Source organism: Zychaea mexicana (genome assembly GCF_025766255.1).
Source record: "Zychaea mexicana strain RSA 1403 chromosome Unknown BDB00scaffold_18, whole genome shotgun sequence".
In the NCBI taxonomy this organism is placed as follows: Eukaryota; Fungi; Mucoromycota; class Mucoromycetes; order Mucorales; family Lichtheimiaceae; genus Zychaea; species Zychaea mexicana.
Window position 1 is genome coordinate 300,848 of NW_026516681.1, and position 17,329 is coordinate 318,176.

Genomic DNA, 17,329 nt, shown 5'->3' on the forward strand with positions numbered 1-17,329 from the left:
TTAGTGATCCCGCGGGGTGGGTATAATATATGCGGATGATGATCGTAATGATGAGTACTTTTAAAGCAACTACAGGAGAATCAACAAGGGAGGAGATGAGCGGGTTTGCGGCTGTGTCCCTTTCAGTAACAGCATCAACATCCATTAATAAACTGATAGTAGCGATCCCGTCACCCGATATTTCAGGTATAGGCAGATCAATGCACCGCCTACATAGACTGAACCGATGAACATTTGGATGCCAAGATATCCAAGTTCTGGCGTTGCATCCTGGATGGCTGCAGCAATGGGTGTTCCCATGGCAGAAATTGCGCTGACGATAAATAGGATCGACAGTCCCGACGACAGTTTCTCCATGCCAACAACACTTCCGGTAACCGGCGCAGCCTACAACACACACACACACATTTATATTAATATAGAAGAAGCCGCGGAAGAGAAAGGTAACACACGCCATGTGAATATCCGTCGTGAGGAAGTACATACCAATGCATAATAGGTTCCGCATGAAAATCCCCACAAAATAGAGTATACCAGCAGAATATCGTACGAAGTTGCGAATGGCCAAATGATAAAGGTGCATACACCTGCGAATGCAGAGGCGATCAGGAACATATTCAATCGGCCAATTTTATCTGCTATATAGCCCAATACCAGACGCCCAACGCCATTCATAGCACATAGAATACCGAGAAGATTCGACGAATCTGTTTCATTTATGCCTATCTCGGCAGCGTACTCTAGATAAATAAACGTTTGTCTAGTCATCTTGCTTTCCTTTTTTTCTAAGAAGCAATCGCACTTTAATATATATGAGAGCTTACTCGGCAAGTAAAACATTGGGCTCAGGTAACCCATGAGGGCAATGACTGCACCGACCAACCAAATGTCAAAATCCGCCATTTTAAACATAGACCATTGAACAGGCGACTTGAGAAGCAGGTTTTTGCGGTAAGACCTGGGAAGGCGGTCCTTTACTAAGATTGTTCCAACGCAGCAAATGCCGAGCGAGAATAAACCCAAAATCCGGTATGCCCATGGTATTCCGTATTCCGAAATTAGAAAGCTTGCCTGATATATGTCCAAGATACAGTCAATTAGTATAGCAAGCAAGTATATAGTATAAGAATTGCTGTTGTTTTACTACTTCTTACCATAGGACTCAGTGTCAGTCCTCCCAATCCAGTACCAGCACTGCTGATACCCATAGCTGTACCTCGTCGGGTGGTGAACCTGTAATTTGCATGTTTCCCAAATTCTCCCTTGACTTACCATTGCGGAATAACCGATGCAATAGACTACATGAAAAAAAATTAAACTTTTGTCTATCGATTTTGAAAGAATATTGCTATCAAGTATAATGCCTACCATGTAGAGAAAAGAGGCCCCAAAGCCAAACAAAAGGCCCTGCGTGAGATACAGATGCCAAACTTCCGTACTGAACCCTGACAAGATCATGCCAAGACACATCAAAATGCTTCCAAAACCATAATTGAATCGAGTACCAAACCGTACAAACAAAACGCTAATCGGCGTAAACACGTTCAGGCACACGTACGCGACCGATCCAACCGTCATTAACGATAAGGTACTTGCTTTGCCCTCCAGAATAGATGTCGCGTATGCTTGTGAAAAGACACCCCAAATGGATGCAATGCCAAACATGACAAAATTACCAAAAAATCCTGCCACTGCAACAGCCCTAAGTGTTGGATGCAAGCATGGTGAATGGTTGAGTTACTTTTTTATATCGCTTTGTTTCATAACCGTTGTTTCTTTGGATTACACATACCATCCATATCCACCATCGGGAGCATCATCCAAGATATCTTTGGGTGGTGGTTCCACAATACTAGCTTCATCGATTTCTACATAAAGGATTAGTTGCAATGAATATAATTAGTGATAGTTTGAAAAATGGAAGGCCTTTTCCTTGACGCTTACTATGACATAAATGTATAGTGTCTCATCGAGCAAAGAAAGAGCCTTACGGGAATGGGTCTTTTCTAATGGATTTGGATCGTATTCGCCCTCGCTCTTTCTGATGTATGGTAGATATATATCGGAAACTCCAGTGGCTAATGTCGCTGCCTTTTCAATGTCAAGTTTATGTTTTTTGTAGTTCTTGTTGCTAAGAGTTGACGTCGAATCGTTGTCTTGTTGTTCGGTTCGGTCCGTAATCGTCATTTTGGAGTCTAATACTACAGTAGCTCTATTAAAGCTTAAACAAATTGAAAGGAAGGAGTTGGGAAGATGGAGGGAAGAAGGGGACCACACAAAGAAGAAACGTATAAACTGGATAAGAGATAACTATACAACGTCGAATGATAACAGATTTGGGAGTGAGTACGAAGATGTGTTAGCTGCGCTCAAACCTCAATGGCCTTGAATCATGACGTTTCGGCGAAAACTCAGATTAAAATTCTGTGCTCCGAGAGGATCCATGGTCGATCCGGTGGGTCGGCATAACCTTTATCACGGTAAGGTACAGGAACAGAGAGGGGGATAATAGTAAGGGCCATTTGATTCGATACAGTTTTGTTTTCTGTCGCGCTTGTCAGCATCGAGTTACATACCGCAAAATGCTACCTTTGGAAAGTATGACTAACATGAGCAACGCATACCATTAATATTGAATCATGGGAAAGCCTAACAGCAATTTGCTTTGTTGCTAACGGAGAGAAATTGTCCTTTGATGTGCTTGGATTGCTAACATCTTTCTCCCCATAGGATATTTGGTCTAGTACAACATATACCAGACAACAACCTTTTGATGCTGTAAGTCAGACGCAGAGAAAAGCTTTTCCTTTTTCCTTGGACATATGGCACTGTAGTCGGCTGTAAAACTTACACTGCTTCTGTCATGTAAAATAATATTCTGTGTGTCACGTTTAAATTGTTGTTGAAGGGTGGTGGCGTTAGAAAGCTGCTTTATGGCGCTTTTATAATACAAGATAACACAAACAGCAACAAAACCCATAGCGCCAAGATATTTTCTTCGTTTTGACACCTTCAGTGCTTGTCGCATACGGTCGCATATACATACAGCCTCGGTTTCTACTTTCACCATGTACTTTATTTGAAGCTAATAACACAACAGCAATATTCCGACCCAAAGCCCATATAACTGGTTTGTAGTAGTAGCTCTTACGCAAAAGTCAATCATCATTATAGTAACTAGCAATTAGGAGGCGAGACCGCAAATTCATGATGAAAATTTGGTTTTCATTATTTATGGAAGACTGTTGACCTGCGCCAATAGACATTAAGGTTGCTTCCTTGCGGTTCGTGTGGATACGTTTTAATAAAGGATAGATGCAAGAACTTACCCGCTCCCTCTGGGTCAGGATAAAAAAGTTTAAGCGAGTGTAGTAGTGCACATGTGATAAGGTCTGTGCAAAGCTGTTACAAATATAATAAAACAATGACAGGGGAAAGGTGGATAATCGGAGCACTTTGATCGTGCTCTAATGGCAATGGTGGTGAAATATCTTCGCCTGGGAACTTCTCGTCTAGTAAATGCTCTTCGGGATGACAGAGCCGGTCGATTTCTCTGAGGACGCGTAATATCGCTGACAATATTGTTTGCCATTTGCCGTTTGGTAAACCGACGTCGGTGCGTGATAGTTTGTTAAGGATGACATCAATGGTATGCATCCCTGCCGACGACAAGAGTTGTGCCAAATGTGTTAGTAAGTTCTTGCCACATTGGACGGAGCAGCGGACAAACGAGGCTGTAATGATCCCGGGTGACAGCTCGTGCACCACAACGACCGTCCTTGCGAGGGTAATAGCCGGGTAGCTAGTGTAGGCGCCAGTTAAGCAAGCGATGGCGGTCATTTGGAGATGCTGGCAAGTACAGGACGGGGTCGCTCATGCGTGTAGGCCAAAGACACTGGACCGACAAAGATGCATGGCGTCGCTTCTCTAGTTCTCCATTACGAGCTTGTGCGAATACTGTGTCAACAATGTTGGAGGGAGGGTTCACAGAGTTGAGGAGCTCTCTATAACGTTATAAAGTGGGCTGCTTTTGGATAGTTTGGTCCATTGCTTCTCTTTTCTCGGCGCGTCCCATACGCTTGAGAGTTCAAATGCCCGGGCCAGGGTCGATAGTGGCAATGTGCTCAAGCGGGCGACGAATTTGAGCTGTAAGCTGTGAGTACACATCTTCATAGATGGGGAGGTCCGCCATCATCATAGGTACTTGGTACGTGGCGCTTGTCGTTATGCTGTGGTTACGGGTCATTTTTATGCAGCCGATTTGTGCCTTTTGGAGTTTGTCATCTGCTTGACACTCAATGCTGCTACCCTTAGCCCGTATTCAATTACTGGGCGGATAAATGTGCGGTATGCTCGTAAAGCAGGCCAGAGATAGTAGAACTTATATAGTGCGTCGTCACTGCGATGATTAGTATGTACGAGTTTGTATGCCTAAGCTTCATGATGCGATTAGGCCTGCATTTCTATATCGTTGTACTATCATATTATTAAATAAGTCGAACAATTTTGCAAAATACATACAATGGGGCCAAGCGATGAATACAACGTTGTGGTTGTATTCGGAATAATGTGTGAATGAATTACTGCTTCGTATGATGTGTAAGATGCGTGTATACAGTATATACGAATCATAAGATGATATAAGCAAGCTAAAATTGTATGGAACCATGTAAAATCGTGGTATTATTTACAATACCATCTTCACCGCTAAAAGATTGTGCTGAATTTAATGTACAATAGCTTATTATTTATTAATGAACAGGGCCTACTACTTGATAACATCTAGAGGAGGGGCCTTTTAAGGAGTCGCTTAATAAGAAGGGTATATGGTGTATAAAGGGAGTGCTAGTTTCCAGGAACAAAATGGCCATAGTGCTGCTGAGCAAGGACCATCACACCAGCAGCTACGAGTATGTTTTGCAGGTTTAGATAAGTTTGTGTGCTCGGAGCTGCATATATGGCCGTTGCTGATGATTCAGAGGTAGAATTACGGCCGCCGCGACTGCCTGTTAAGTATGATAGTGTTACTATCGTTAGTATATGATCGGGTATTCTTTATCATTTCCTTTTCAAATACTTGCCACTGGTGTTAGTACGGCCCGTGGAACCACTCCTACTGCTACGGCTACCTCCACCGCTCTTTTGCCCGGCAACAGTGACTGTTGGAGTATTATAGATTAGTACAAGCATTTTGGTAGCTGCGTTAAAGAGTATATTTATACGTACAATGTGTTAAACAGACAAATGCGAACAAAGCAAAAAATATCAGGCAACGCATCGTATAGTGTTCAGCAATAATGATAAAAAAGGTATGTAAAAGAGTAACTGGGGAGGAGGGTGAAGAATAAGAAAGTTTGTTGCCACACAAACACGCCACTTCATATTTATATTTTCAGATGGGCACTTGCCACCTTTCCTTTTTCTCACTTTGCCGCGGTGGTAACGAGACCCACGAACAGCATCAAAAGCTTATGTTTCACTATATTACGGCTTTTGGATATTACGGTTTTCAGCGTAGAGTCTGCTGAGGAGGTGGATACAAGCTGCTACAAGCCCAATGTGGCTGGAAGGATACTCTTTTTCCGTTACAATTTGTATTCACGAACAAATAGAACTTTGCTGCTATACATTTTCCGCTTCTGTATCCTGGCAAGAGCCTTTAATAGATCAAAAACCCTCGGGTTTCCAAGGTCTTATATACCATATGGCTAAATTGGCGGCCTCGAACTTTGAATTTAGCACGGACAACAATAATGGACATGGAATATCAGAGCACAACGTGATCTATCATTCACGTTAAAACAATGATCGGTCCGGAGGTTTTCTTTTACGTCACACTGAACTTTTTCTTTTTCTTCGAAAATGACAACTTGTCGCAAATTGAAATTATCTTGTCGCGTTTCTAAATTTAGCTTGTCGTGTTTTGGGAAATTTGGGTTGTCGTGTTTCGCATCTGGAAATTTTGCTTGGCGCAGTTGACAATTTTACATGATTCTTGCTTTAGATAGGCGTCCTTATGCTACACCTGCTAACACAAAAAAAATAGAGCATTATCATTCAGGCTTGTTAAGCACTTTACTATAACTGAATAATTAAAGTGGATTAAAACCCCTCACGTGCAAGATGTGAGTGTGAAGTAGCTATGAAAATGTATGACCTGGTTTTGCTTTAACATATAGTGTAGTAGAGGCAAAGACGAAGGGTGCGTGTACTTTTATAAGGCCGAGAACATGGTAAAAAAACCCTCCCAGTAGATAACGGCTGTTATTTTAGAGAGGCTTATGCTTTTTCAAGTAAGATGTGAAGAATGATAATACTATATACATTGTCCCAGATTGTATTGATTTTGGTAGCAATATACATCAATGAGAGGGAATCAATATACACTATTGTGAAACGGAATATAAACTTTGGAGTGCATTTACATGCATTCAAAGGCGCTTAAAGGTTTTTTTACATGCTGGGATGATACGAACAATAACCCATCGCCCGAAACTTGGGCCGTACGTTTTCTTTGGTTTGGATCACTGCTACATTTCTCCAAGATTTCTTGTGCTTTAAACATGCTGTCGAAATTGAGCGCAAATATGATGAAATGCGACGATTACGTTCTCGTATTTCTGGATGTCAACTTCAAGGGGTTTTTAGCATTCCGCAAGGGCATTTGTATCATTCGATCGTCTCGTCGTGTCATGGATTTGAGGAATGAGTAACAGCAACAACGAGCTCCAAGGGTTTAGTCTCAAGATATGGACGAATGGAGCCAGCGTATAACAAATCAAGGAGCAAGCAAAACCATGCCCTAGGAGTGCTTTGACGAAGGAAATATAGGCATCATTTTGATTTCATGTCTAACAATACTGATACGGTATTTTTGATATCACAACCACAATAAGTGGAAGAGAGCATTGCTTCACTATCTAAGACAGTACTTGTTGACTCGTTAATGGAATTCGTTCGGCGGTGTGTTGGATTTTGATCAGTAGTTGGGACAGTTCACGATCTTTATGCGAGGCAGGTTCATAGACAACGTCTTACTTCATATGGTTTGATCAGTCAGTAGGGGCTTCCTTGTACTTTTCAACCGCGTGCTTTTCTATCCGATATACGAAGATCCCACTGGGTTAATGCAATACATTACATAAAGCAGGCAAAGCCGTTGTCCCAAAGTTACCAATATAATGGTATGAGCAAGATTAACAAATTCTTACTTCGATACTCACTAGGTCACTGCCAGATTAATGATTTTGGACAATGACAAAAGTGCTGACTGGAGACAATTCATTGTGGTCTGCTGAAACTCTGCCTCTCTTACTGAATTATTCTTGACTGCTTCAAACGAAAATAAACTGCCTCAAGAGCAGTGTTTGAGAACATCTATCTTTTTACGATGATACTACCTGATAGTGCAACAAAAAATACCTAAATCCTGGGTCCAATTAATACGTTCGTTCTCCTAAATGCGACAACAACCTTCAGGCAAATCTGAAATGAATGTGTATTGCGTTTGCCGACATGTACACGGAGGTACTGTAGGGCAGTTTGATCATGCCGAGATCTTTGACGCGCTTGTTGTATTTTCTGGCAGACACGTCGACTTTTTATCTTTCGGTCAAAATTTTCTCCAGTTTAATGAGCTCAGCGACCATGGCCGTGTTAGCATCGTCGTCAATCGCCATTTCTGTCCTAGATTTTGATGTTTATACGTCTACTCTAGCTTACGACATGCTGATAAGATCGGTGGGATTACCTCGCCGTGGTATTCTTTGGTGCAAGCAAGTTTTTCATTCCGGCGTTCAAGTCGTTCTCGTCGGTGCTGTTGGCTCCTTCACCCTTTGCGATATATCTTACTGTTGATATAGGCGAATAGGCGCTTAATAAGTCACTGTACAGACACAAATTAGGGCGGACAAAAGCAACTCGTTCTCATGGATTATAACTGTATCTTGTTAGAATGGATGTAAATAGAGTATGTATTCTGGAACGAGGCACGCGAAAAGGTAAGTGACACAAAAGGTTCTTTTTTGTCCAACAGCGATGGGTTCCTGAGACAATTTCTATTTGCTGGCTATCAATATTAACCGAGCTGCTGTTGCACAGAGCATGTATTTCCTGGGTTCTTCACGAGCAGAATCCATTTCGTCGGAAAACATTGTATCTATTGACACTTTCACATTGATAAAAAAAATCTATCTTTTTTATCTTCTTCAAGCAAGTAAAAGCACAAAAGAATAATGTATGGCTCGTGATATAAGTTGTAGTCATTCCCTCGTCTTCACAAGAGCAGACAGGTCGAAGACTAAATGATAAGCTGAGCTCACATCGTTTTACATTATTAGTATAATTCTCTGCGTGTCCTCGATGTCAGTCTTAAGACTGGTATAATTCTACGTGAGGTATATCATATCTTATTGTACTTTTCAATTGAATTGCTATCATCTGCTATCAAGCACTGAACTCGTATGCACGCACAGTAGTGGAGATCCAGCATCTTCATAATATCCGATTTAACTTAAATAACAAGAACTAAACCCTATCAGGTTGTTGTTCAGCCTTCCAAAAAGAAAGGAAGTATGCATCACCACTTGTAAATTTAGGGTCAATAGTTCAAAAACAGAGCAATAGCCACGTACATCACTATTGATGTTATCCTCAGCACAGCTGTGTACTGCTTAAAGGATAAAAAATGCTGTTGTCAATCAGTTACTGCGGAAAGAACGTCATAGTTGCCCATGATTGCCATTTCAGGATGGTGCCGCGAGTGGAGCCGCACGTCCATTTTCGCCAAGCGAACCATCCATTTTTTCTTCTTTTCCTGTTTTAACTCGCTTTCGCAATGTTCCCACCTGGATATTTTTATATTATCTCGCGTAAACACGGCTATGCTCTCGATGTTTATGATGGCCAAACAAAGGTAACTTTGAAAAGTTTGAACGGGCATTTTCTCGATTGCTGTGGATGGTTACTCGGGAAATAAATAAATACAGAAAAGATGGACTTTCTGATCAATCATTTCGGGCTAAAAACATACTTCATTATGTCTATAGGCTGATGCAAACATTATCGTGTGGCCACAGAAATTCTCTGATTCGGACAATCAGTAAGTAGAATGTATAACAGACTTAACTCGAGATTGCTGTTTGGCGCTTTACACAAAAGGAAAAGTGGGGGTAGAGGGGGAAGAAAGAAAAAAGGCAGAAGGTGGCTACGCTTGGAAGGGGGAAAAACGATTCTTTCCTTGAACTATTTATATAGCTTGCTCTCCACACTGCCGGATCCCAATTCATACTCACACGCACGTCATCGCTTATTATGATAGATTGTGGTCTTACGATCAAGGACGTATCGTGAATAAGAAATCTGGCCATGGTATGTTTGCCGGTTCATCCGGCAGAAAAACGGCATGATGCTATTGTGTTTTGTTGGTTTTATTGATATGCAAGTTTGTCTTTTTGTCTTTTTTTAATCAACTTTCACTTTTTAGTTTTGGACATCAGATCAAGTAAAGTAGCCATAATCAAACTGCCATTGAAGGAAGAAGCAGATGGAAAGGGTGAGGTAAAGAGTTGAGCTAACCCGGGGTTATCAAATGTTTAGGCGCTTTCAAGAAGGACAAGGCGATCATTCAGAATAAGCGGAAAGACAAGAATCAATCTCAAGAGGTCAGATAACACGATATTGTTGAGAAAAATATAATCTAGTACAGAATTGGCAAAGAAAAATTTATTGACATTGGCTTAATTTGTTCAGTGGGGATTTGACAATGGGCACATCTACTCTATGGTATACACTACCATGGTGCTTGATATCAAGGTACACAGCATTCTAAAGTATACCTATCGGGCATCATGGCCATTAGATAATCGATTGCGATACTGACTCTTGCTTATAGGGTGACAGTGAAGACGGCGGAGCACAAGTTCTGCTCTATAAGCGAAAGGATTCGGACAACCTGAACCAGCTTTGGTACATTGAACCTTTTCAACGCTTCGAAAGTTCCTTGAACTTGGCTGCAGATTCTGGTCCTTTGCACAAGCAGTCTGGCTTTGGCCTGCCTCGACTTGGCTATGGTGCTGAAGTGGGTGTTCCTCCCGAGCTGACAAAGTTACCTGACGATATCAATGTCACTGGCGTCAATGGTGTCGGTCCAACGCCAACCACGCCCATTACGCCTACTACTGGCAGCAACCCACAACTGCCCGAAAGCCTTGCTCTGGGAAACTATCCTCCGGGTCAACATCCCCCAAGCGGAACCCAGAGCGGCCCCTCTGCTCAACCGCCCTACCACGGCCAAGGTTCGTATCAACAACAGCAACCCCCCGCGCCACAACAATCGGGTTATGGCAACTACCCGCCACCTCCGCCTCCATCGGCTGGCGGTAGCGGTTACCCTGCGCCTGGCGGTGGTTATCCTGCTCACAGCAGCAACCCTAGTGGTTATGGATCGCCTCCTCAACAGCATAGCACCAACGTCTATCCTCCTCCCCCACCTTCAGGATACCCGCCGTCTGGATCGCCTCAGCAACAACACAGCACCAATGTCTATCCTCCACCTTCGCAAGGGGGGTACACGACATCTCCCCAGCAGCACAATGTTTACCCACCTAGCTCGCAACCTGCATACTCCACATCGCCTCAGCAACACCACAACACGAACGTCTATCCTCCACCATCATCGCAAGGCTATCCCCCTCAACAACCCTCTGCCTCTGGACCCTATGGCGGCGGTGCTGGTGGTTATCCGCCTGCTCCTGGCTATCCTCCCCCGCCAGCCGGTGGTGGCTTCTACCCGCCCCAGAGACAGCAGACGATGCAAATGCCCGGTGGAGATGACCAGCAAGGTGGGTACCCTCCACCTCCTGCTTCCAGCGGTTATCCACCCTATCCACCCCAGTAAACCATTTTCTCGACTGTCACATATAACCTTATATACTCTCTCGCTGTCTTTTCGATCCTCACGTCTACTCCTATGCACTCACGCACGCAAAGCCCTCTATATTTTGTAATCTGATAACGGCTTCTTCAAGCATGTATTAAAAGAATGTTTTTCTTTCTTTTTTTTATGCATGATGGTTTGCTGTAATATATTAGGAGCACATCAATGTGTCTTGTGTGAAAAAAGTATGCGGGGGTCAATGTTATATGGAATGAATGATCGTGAATATGTCAAAGGATGGAACGAGAGGGAGTTTGACAAATAGGAAAAGTGAAATATTAGGGTTTTGATGGATGGAGTAACGAGGATATTGGTGGCACTAATGTTGATTATGCAGCTAATGTTGCAGCATATGCGTAATCTGCCAGGAGACCAGACCATACCATTGCTCCTACTTGATGATTGCTACGGAACCTGTCCCAGCAACTCTTAACATCATTATAATTAACTGTCTTCAATTGCCACGCCAAGTGCGCTGCAGCACCTCCCACGCTAATCAAATAGAAAGGCAAGCCCTGGCCATTCATATATCCAGCCAAAGCTGTCAATCCAACAAATGTTGACGAGAACCCTGCAAGCCATTTGTTCGTGTTTTCACCAAAACGCAATGCGGTGGATTTCACGCCCACTTTGATATCGTCCAGCTTATCCTGGTGGGCGTAAATAGTGTCATATGTCAGCGTCCATGCGATGCCACCAATGTACAAAGGTGCGCATACGAGCGGATCCATCGATCCGGTCATGGCAGTCCATCCCACCACAGCACCTGAGTTGTATGCCATACCCAGCACAAATTGCGGCCAATATGTAATACGTTTCATCAAAGGGTAGGTGACGACGAGAACAAGTGATGATGCACAAATAACTTGACTGGATATTTTGAGAAAATTAGCATATGCCAAATAAACTAATCGACACATTACATACTTGAATATTGAAAGTTCTTACGTGTATTGGTTCAGCGTTAGGAAGATACCAAAAGCACCGAGCATTTGAAGGCCAGTGAAGCCGATGGCTTGCGGGATAGTGACCGCACCAGCAGCCACTGGACGAACCTTGGTTCTTGCGACCTTGGCGTCGACGTCGCGATCCCATAAATCATTGATCGTACATCCAGCACCTCGCATACATACTGCACCAAATCCCATAGCGCCTAACATAAACGCGGCACTCCAAGGCGATACATTATTACTGTATGTAGCCATCGTCACGCCCCAAGCTTATATACGTGTAAATACGTTAGTTCGGTCCACCCATCATAGCACAATGCATAATAAATACATTCCGTAAAAATAGGAGACAGGTGAATTAAAAAGAAAAGGAGGAAAAAAAACAGTAGGTACTCTACCACAAGGCCAATAAAGCAACCAGGTACCGATAGGCTTATCGATACGTGCCAAAAAGGCGTAAGGTGCGATTTTTTCGGGAAGACGATCGATCCAACTTCCATATACCGTGCGCTTTGATTTTTGATTGTTTTCGTCGTCGTCATTGACAATGCCCGTAGAAGTGGTTGCTGCAGTCGATTGTGTTGACGTCGATTGAATCCATTGGCGTTGGATATAGTTGGCGAGTGGTTTACTTGCAAAGGCTGTCGCCGTTGTCTGCTTGAGTGGTGTTAGAGCAATTCCAGGACTGCGCACTACAGAAAAGGGCTTCTGGTATACTGCTGCCTTGGTGAGACGGACAGCCAATGATAAACGCATCGCGAATGTGCTTAGCAAGGGAAGGAAACGAAAAAGGCGTGTGGGGTTACGGGGGTTGCTGACCAAGAGCAAGAACTTTTTTTTGTAAAAGTTGTCGCCAGTTGTTCGTGACTGAAGGTGATCCGTATTAAAAGAGGTTGTGCTCAACCCCGGGTTGAACAATGATCCGGAGTATTGACATATTTAAGCGTATTAGCGCTCGTGTTACATGCCGCTGTTGTAGGAGGATGTCTTTTTGGAAGTACATGTAGACTTTCGCAACGGATACGGTAGCGTGTTTCTTTGTCACTTGTCGAGCTTATTTGAGCTTAAAGTTCCTCATGCAGGTATGGTACTTAATAGTAACTTACGTTTTATGCATTAACTTCATGCTCTACATTAGTTGTTATCTAATCTTTCACTAGAGGCGAGCTGTCATAACGTATTACGATTCATGGAGTTGTTCATGTTTAATATAATTAACTGAGTAAGAGTGAAATGTATTATTTTGGGTACATCCTTATTTTAGCACTACATTTGTATCTATCGTTATGCTACTTGGTAAAACTAGCTCTATCCAAGTTCGTTGATGTTTTACGATCATTAATGTTTGGGTTTACTTGCTTTTGTGTCAATGTCACTGTCTTGAATTTAGGCCAATCAGCCAGGCGGTCCTTCTTGAGCAAGACGGAGGGAGCCATGAGTACGGTTTCCATCGTGAGAATAAAAGAAGATACAAATGTTAAGGGTGCATCGATTCTTGCTATCGAGAAAATGAGGTCGCGAAACGAAAGGACGACAATCTCAAAGATTGTGTGGATGGGATTTAGCGTGATAAAACAGCCATACATGAGTAGGGCGGGGTTGCTTCTTGCTGGCAAAGGCGAGGAGGATGACGAGGTAGCTGGACCTGTTTTCTTGAAACGCCACCAGATGTTTATGAGGAACGCAACGGTGATGACATCTGTGATGATTGTACTGAATGACTTGTAAGGGATGGGGTTATTGTAGGTTGAATGTTGTAGTCTGGCGCCACCGAAATGGTCTGATGCAGCATTCACCACTGTGATGATTATGGTCGGTATGATGCATTTTTCAAACAGGCTAAAAAGGTCGACAACGAGTGGACTCTTTATGCTATTATAATAACGACGACGTGTGGCTCTATCGGTAATAAAATCATCGTCGCTGTCGTCATCTGCTTCCTTGTAGAGGTCCAGTTGTGTATAAAACATGGCAACTGCAAACCAAGTCAGGGCGGCTTTCAGTTGGAGCAATTCGGCGTGGTAAGGCACAGAAGTCAGTACTTGATATTTATCATCGATGATCGATATGGACGAGGAGGAGTAGTAGAAACAAAGGCCGTCGAGCGTCCATGTCACAATTGCTGGAGGCCAAATATAGTAGAAACGGAAAGTGTTCCTGGCTTGTTTGTAGAAAGTTCCGTAAATCAATAATCGTAGAATGCTCAGCGCTAGATCGAAAATATACATTTAAATTAAAAGTAAAGAAGAGTATAAACGAAACAGAAAAGGTGGAAAATGATGAAGCCAACTCCGTGTTATCTAAAGATGGTGAGGCAAAAATGCTTGAATTATTGCTACGCCTCGTGTAACTTTGAAAGGAAGGAAACGTACCACGATACAACAGTGTTAACACTTAACAGTATATAGGATTGGTAGCCATTTATAGTCAACAATGCGACATATCTTTGCAGCACTCTATGATAATCGCACATTTCTCTCTGTAATTGCCAGAACGAGAATGGTTAAGCCTGATAAATTCAAGATGTGGAAAATAAGCATAAACTTTTATATGGGATTTCTTCTGTGTCATTTATACGATCCATTGTATCATTTTGTCATCATTATCCCTACCACTATCAAGAGTGATGTCCTTCTCCAAAGTTGACTGTAGCCGACGCAGCATCTTCTTATCTGAATTGAATTCTAGTAGTCACTCTTTTCTTGATAGTAAAATTACATGATAAATGAAAGCCTGTATTACTTTGACAACGATCAATCAGCAAAATTGATAATGCTTTTTTTGGAATTCTATCAACGAGGAAGTGAGATGTAGGAAAATAATGAAGAAAAATAAGGTCGAGGGAGAGTTTAAGAGAGAGCGAGAGAAAAGATATGTACAACTTGTTTTTTGCTTTGTTTATGCGGATGAAGAGGAACGAGAGGCCATTTCCTTGCTCACTGCCTCGTCCATAGCTTCTATGCTGTTGGCGAATTGAAGCTTCTTCAGGTTACGGACAAGCGACTTGGGAAGATCCGTGTTGTTTGCCAAATCCTTGACCGAAACCTGCTCCTGACCGTTCTTTGCAAAAATGTTTGCCAGTGTCTTTGTTGTCAATTCGCGCTTGAGATCCGAAGGACCGTCAATATATTCGATCACGGCCATGGGTGCATTATCACCATAACGGTTGCCGACACGTTGTATGCGGGTATATCCTCCCTGTCGATTAGCGAAACGTGGGGCAAGCTCGTCAAAAAGTTTTGGCATAGTGATATCCCGGCTCTATGAATGGGTAAATACAATACGTTTAATAGGTGCACACTACATCAACCGTCCTTTTTTATCCCTCATAATGCAGCAGAAGAAAAAGAGGAAAAAGGAGAAGAAAATTACGTTAAGGTAGCTCAAGGCCTGCTTTCTGGCGTTGACATCGCCCTTTTTGCCCAAGGTCACCATTTGATCGGCGATTGGCTTGAGTTCCTTAGCCTTTGCGATCGTGGTTTCGATGCGACCGTGTTCAATTAACGACGAAACAAGATTGCGTAGCAAGGCATTACGATGTGCAGAGGTTCGGTTCAATCGACGAAAATGCTTGCCGTGATGCATATTTGCTAATTGTTGTTTGGAAAAAAAAAGCCCTTTGTTGTTGTGACGAAGATTTTATGAGTCCGCAGTGTCGAGCCAGACAGAGCGGTATCCTGCGCGGTCCATCGGAGTGAGCGAATAAAAGACGGTTTCGCTTGTTACCCTGCTTTTTCAATGTTTGCACGTACAACGACGAGGTGTTTGCAGATCGCTCGAGTGGCTCCTGCACAGGGTAAATGGCTATTACCAGAAAAAAAACCTGTACCCAGAAGAATATGCAGAATGGAAAATAGGAGTTCGGGGAGCCTAAAGGTAATTCTGGCTTATACACATATAGTACAATGTCGACACGCCTTCGGATCTACGACTGTAACAAAGCTCGAGGAAAAAGACAGTTTACACCAAGGCGAACATTTTGCTCCCATTCCTGATCGCGGTTTGATTGAAATTGAGGGGCCTGACACTGCAAAGTTTCTTCAAGGTCTTATTACTAACCATATGCCGTTGATTGCGGCAGGAGGTGATGGATTCTATACTGGTTTTTTGACGCCTCAGGTATTGTATACATGTTTACTAGTAATATAAAGCTTTACATCCCACAGGGCTCTCTTTTTCCCGAACTATCAATAACATAATAAGTGGTATTAATCCATGATCCTGTTTTAAACAGGGACGTATGTTATACGACGCATTCATCTATCCTGTCAATGCCGGTGTCAACTTCCCTCATCCGAAATTCATGATGGAACTGCCAGCAACTGCCACACAACACATGTTCAAGCACTTGAAACGATACATTTTACGATCCAAAGTCAAATTGCGAGACGTGTCAGACGAGTTCGGTGCATGGAGTGTCTGGGGCAATACATATCAGCATGCCCAAGAAGAAGAAAACAAGGTACCCGCTGGTAGTTTGGTCAAGAAGGGCAAACGACTTTCGGATATCGGATGTACTGATCCCCGAGTACCCGGATTTGGCTATCGTGCCATTGTGCCACGAAGTGAAGGTATAATTTTAATTTGAGTTACTTGTGCTTAATTCTTTATGGCTGTTGTTGTTGTTGTTGTATGTGACACACACACATGCACAAGCTTATTTATTGTTTATCTTCCTTCTTTTCCCCGCAATGAATTGATGGTTAGACATACAAAATATACTCTCGTCTGTGGGCGATTTCAAGGAATTGTCGTCAGAGGAATATACGATTCGCCGGATATTGAATGGCATTCCGGAAGGTGTTGCTGATATGTGGCCCGAACAGTCTTTGCCCTTGGAATCCAACTTTGATTATATGAACGGAGGTAAGTCTTTTATAGTTATTCTCCTTTTCCAGTGGATTTGCAAATGGAAAGGATTCGTCGCGATATGAACAGAGATAGAATCTAAGAGATGTGCCTTCTACCAGTTGACTTTAGAAAGGGATGCTACGTTGGTCAAGAACTGACGATCCGTACATATCACACCGGCGTTGTTCGCAAGCGAATTATGCCAGTTCAATTGTACGCTAAGGATGAAAGGTATGATACAATAGATCTTTAGTATTTCCTATAAAATGGAGAATTGTAGATATGCCACATTTTAAATTTTCTTTCTCTCTTTTGACAGCGCCCCAACTACGTTGAGCGTAGACCGGGGGACAACGTATCCAAACGAGATTCAGCCTCAAATGGATGTCAAGCTCAGTAATTCCAAAAGCAAGCGTGGCGTGGGCAAAATGTGTTCTGGCATTCATAATATTGGACTGGCGCTCATGCGATTAGAACAAGTGGAAAAATGTGTAACAGGACAAGATATTGTGTTTGAAGTTCCAGAAACCAATGTTCGCGTTCGGCCCTTCTTGCCAGAATGGTGGCCTGTAGAGGAACAATAATAAACTTG

At 42.8% G+C, this 17,329-nt stretch overlaps 8 protein-coding genes across 8 annotated transcripts; 2 read left to right on the top strand and 6 right to left on the bottom strand.

Moving 5' to 3' along the window:
* Positions 1-144: 144 nt before the first annotated feature.
* Positions 145-2,187, bottom strand: BDB00DRAFT_870058 (major facilitator superfamily domain-containing protein; the record flags this gene model as incomplete). The annotated part of the gene is made up of 8 exons (XM_053126664.1): positions 145-387; positions 487-740; positions 825-1,071; positions 1,155-1,233; positions 1,273-1,298; positions 1,369-1,702; positions 1,793-1,868; positions 1,992-2,187. 8 exons carry the CDS (start codon positions 2,185-2,187, stop codon positions 145-147), a joined length of 1,455 nt encoding a protein of 484 aa, XP_052982100.1.
* A 1,218-nt stretch (positions 2,188-3,405) lies between these two features.
* Positions 3,406-3,840, bottom strand: BDB00DRAFT_870059 (uncharacterized protein; the record flags this gene model as incomplete). The annotated part of the gene is made up of 1 exon (XM_053126665.1): positions 3,406-3,840. One exon carries the CDS (start codon positions 3,838-3,840, stop codon positions 3,406-3,408), a length of 435 nt encoding a protein of 144 aa, XP_052982101.1.
* Positions 3,841-4,658: 818 nt separating this feature from the next.
* BDB00DRAFT_812142 (uncharacterized protein) lies at positions 4,659-5,769 on the bottom strand. Its single transcript, XM_053122670.1, has 3 exons — positions 5,227-5,769; positions 5,082-5,159; positions 4,659-5,006 (listed from the first exon to the last, which is right to left on the bottom strand). The coding sequence occupies exons 1-3, from the start codon at positions 5,276-5,278 to the stop codon at positions 4,846-4,848; spliced, it is 291 nt and encodes a 96-aa protein (XP_052982102.1). The 5' UTR covers positions 5,279-5,769; the 3' UTR covers positions 4,659-4,845.
* Positions 5,770-8,812: 3,043 nt separating this feature from the next.
* Positions 8,813-9,771, top strand: BDB00DRAFT_812146 (uncharacterized protein). The gene is made up of 5 exons (XM_053122671.1): positions 8,813-8,914; positions 9,048-9,100; positions 9,320-9,369; positions 9,485-9,502; positions 9,598-9,771. Exons 1-5 carry the CDS (start codon positions 8,837-8,839, stop codon positions 9,669-9,671), a joined length of 273 nt encoding a protein of 90 aa, XP_052982103.1. The 5' UTR covers positions 8,813-8,836; the 3' UTR covers positions 9,672-9,771.
* A 1,335-nt stretch (positions 9,772-11,106) lies between these two features.
* On the bottom strand, positions 11,107-12,894 carry BDB00DRAFT_812152 (putative prenyltransferase). The gene is made up of 3 exons (XM_053122672.1): positions 12,285-12,894; positions 11,885-12,155; positions 11,107-11,806 (listed from the first exon to the last, which is right to left on the bottom strand). Exons 1-3 carry the CDS (start codon positions 12,640-12,642, stop codon positions 11,266-11,268), a joined length of 1,170 nt encoding a protein of 389 aa, XP_052982104.1. The 5' UTR covers positions 12,643-12,894; the 3' UTR covers positions 11,107-11,265.
* Positions 12,895-12,911: 17 nt separating this feature from the next.
* Positions 12,912-14,148, bottom strand: BDB00DRAFT_812153 (uncharacterized protein). The gene is made up of 2 exons (XM_053122673.1): positions 13,025-14,148; positions 12,912-12,968 (listed from the first exon to the last, which is right to left on the bottom strand). The coding sequence occupies exon 1, from the start codon at positions 14,112-14,114 to the stop codon at positions 13,176-13,178; it is 939 nt and encodes a 312-aa protein (XP_052982105.1). The 5' UTR covers positions 14,115-14,148; the 3' UTR covers positions 12,912-12,968; positions 13,025-13,175.
* Positions 14,149-14,784: 636 nt separating this feature from the next.
* BDB00DRAFT_759582 (ribosomal protein L17) lies at positions 14,785-15,471 on the bottom strand (the record flags this gene model as incomplete). Its single annotated transcript, XM_053119138.1, has 2 exons — positions 14,785-15,147; positions 15,259-15,471. 2 exons carry the CDS (start codon positions 15,469-15,471, stop codon positions 14,785-14,787), a joined length of 576 nt encoding a protein of 191 aa, XP_052982106.1.
* Positions 15,472-15,948: 477 nt separating this feature from the next.
* BDB00DRAFT_759598 (uncharacterized protein) lies at positions 15,949-17,321 on the top strand (the record flags this gene model as incomplete). Its single annotated transcript, XM_053119140.1, has 5 exons — positions 15,949-16,005; positions 16,121-16,451; positions 16,645-16,686; positions 16,839-16,968; positions 17,057-17,321. 5 exons carry the CDS (start codon positions 15,949-15,951, stop codon positions 17,319-17,321), a joined length of 825 nt encoding a protein of 274 aa, XP_052982107.1.
* Positions 17,322-17,329: the final 8 nt, after the last annotated feature.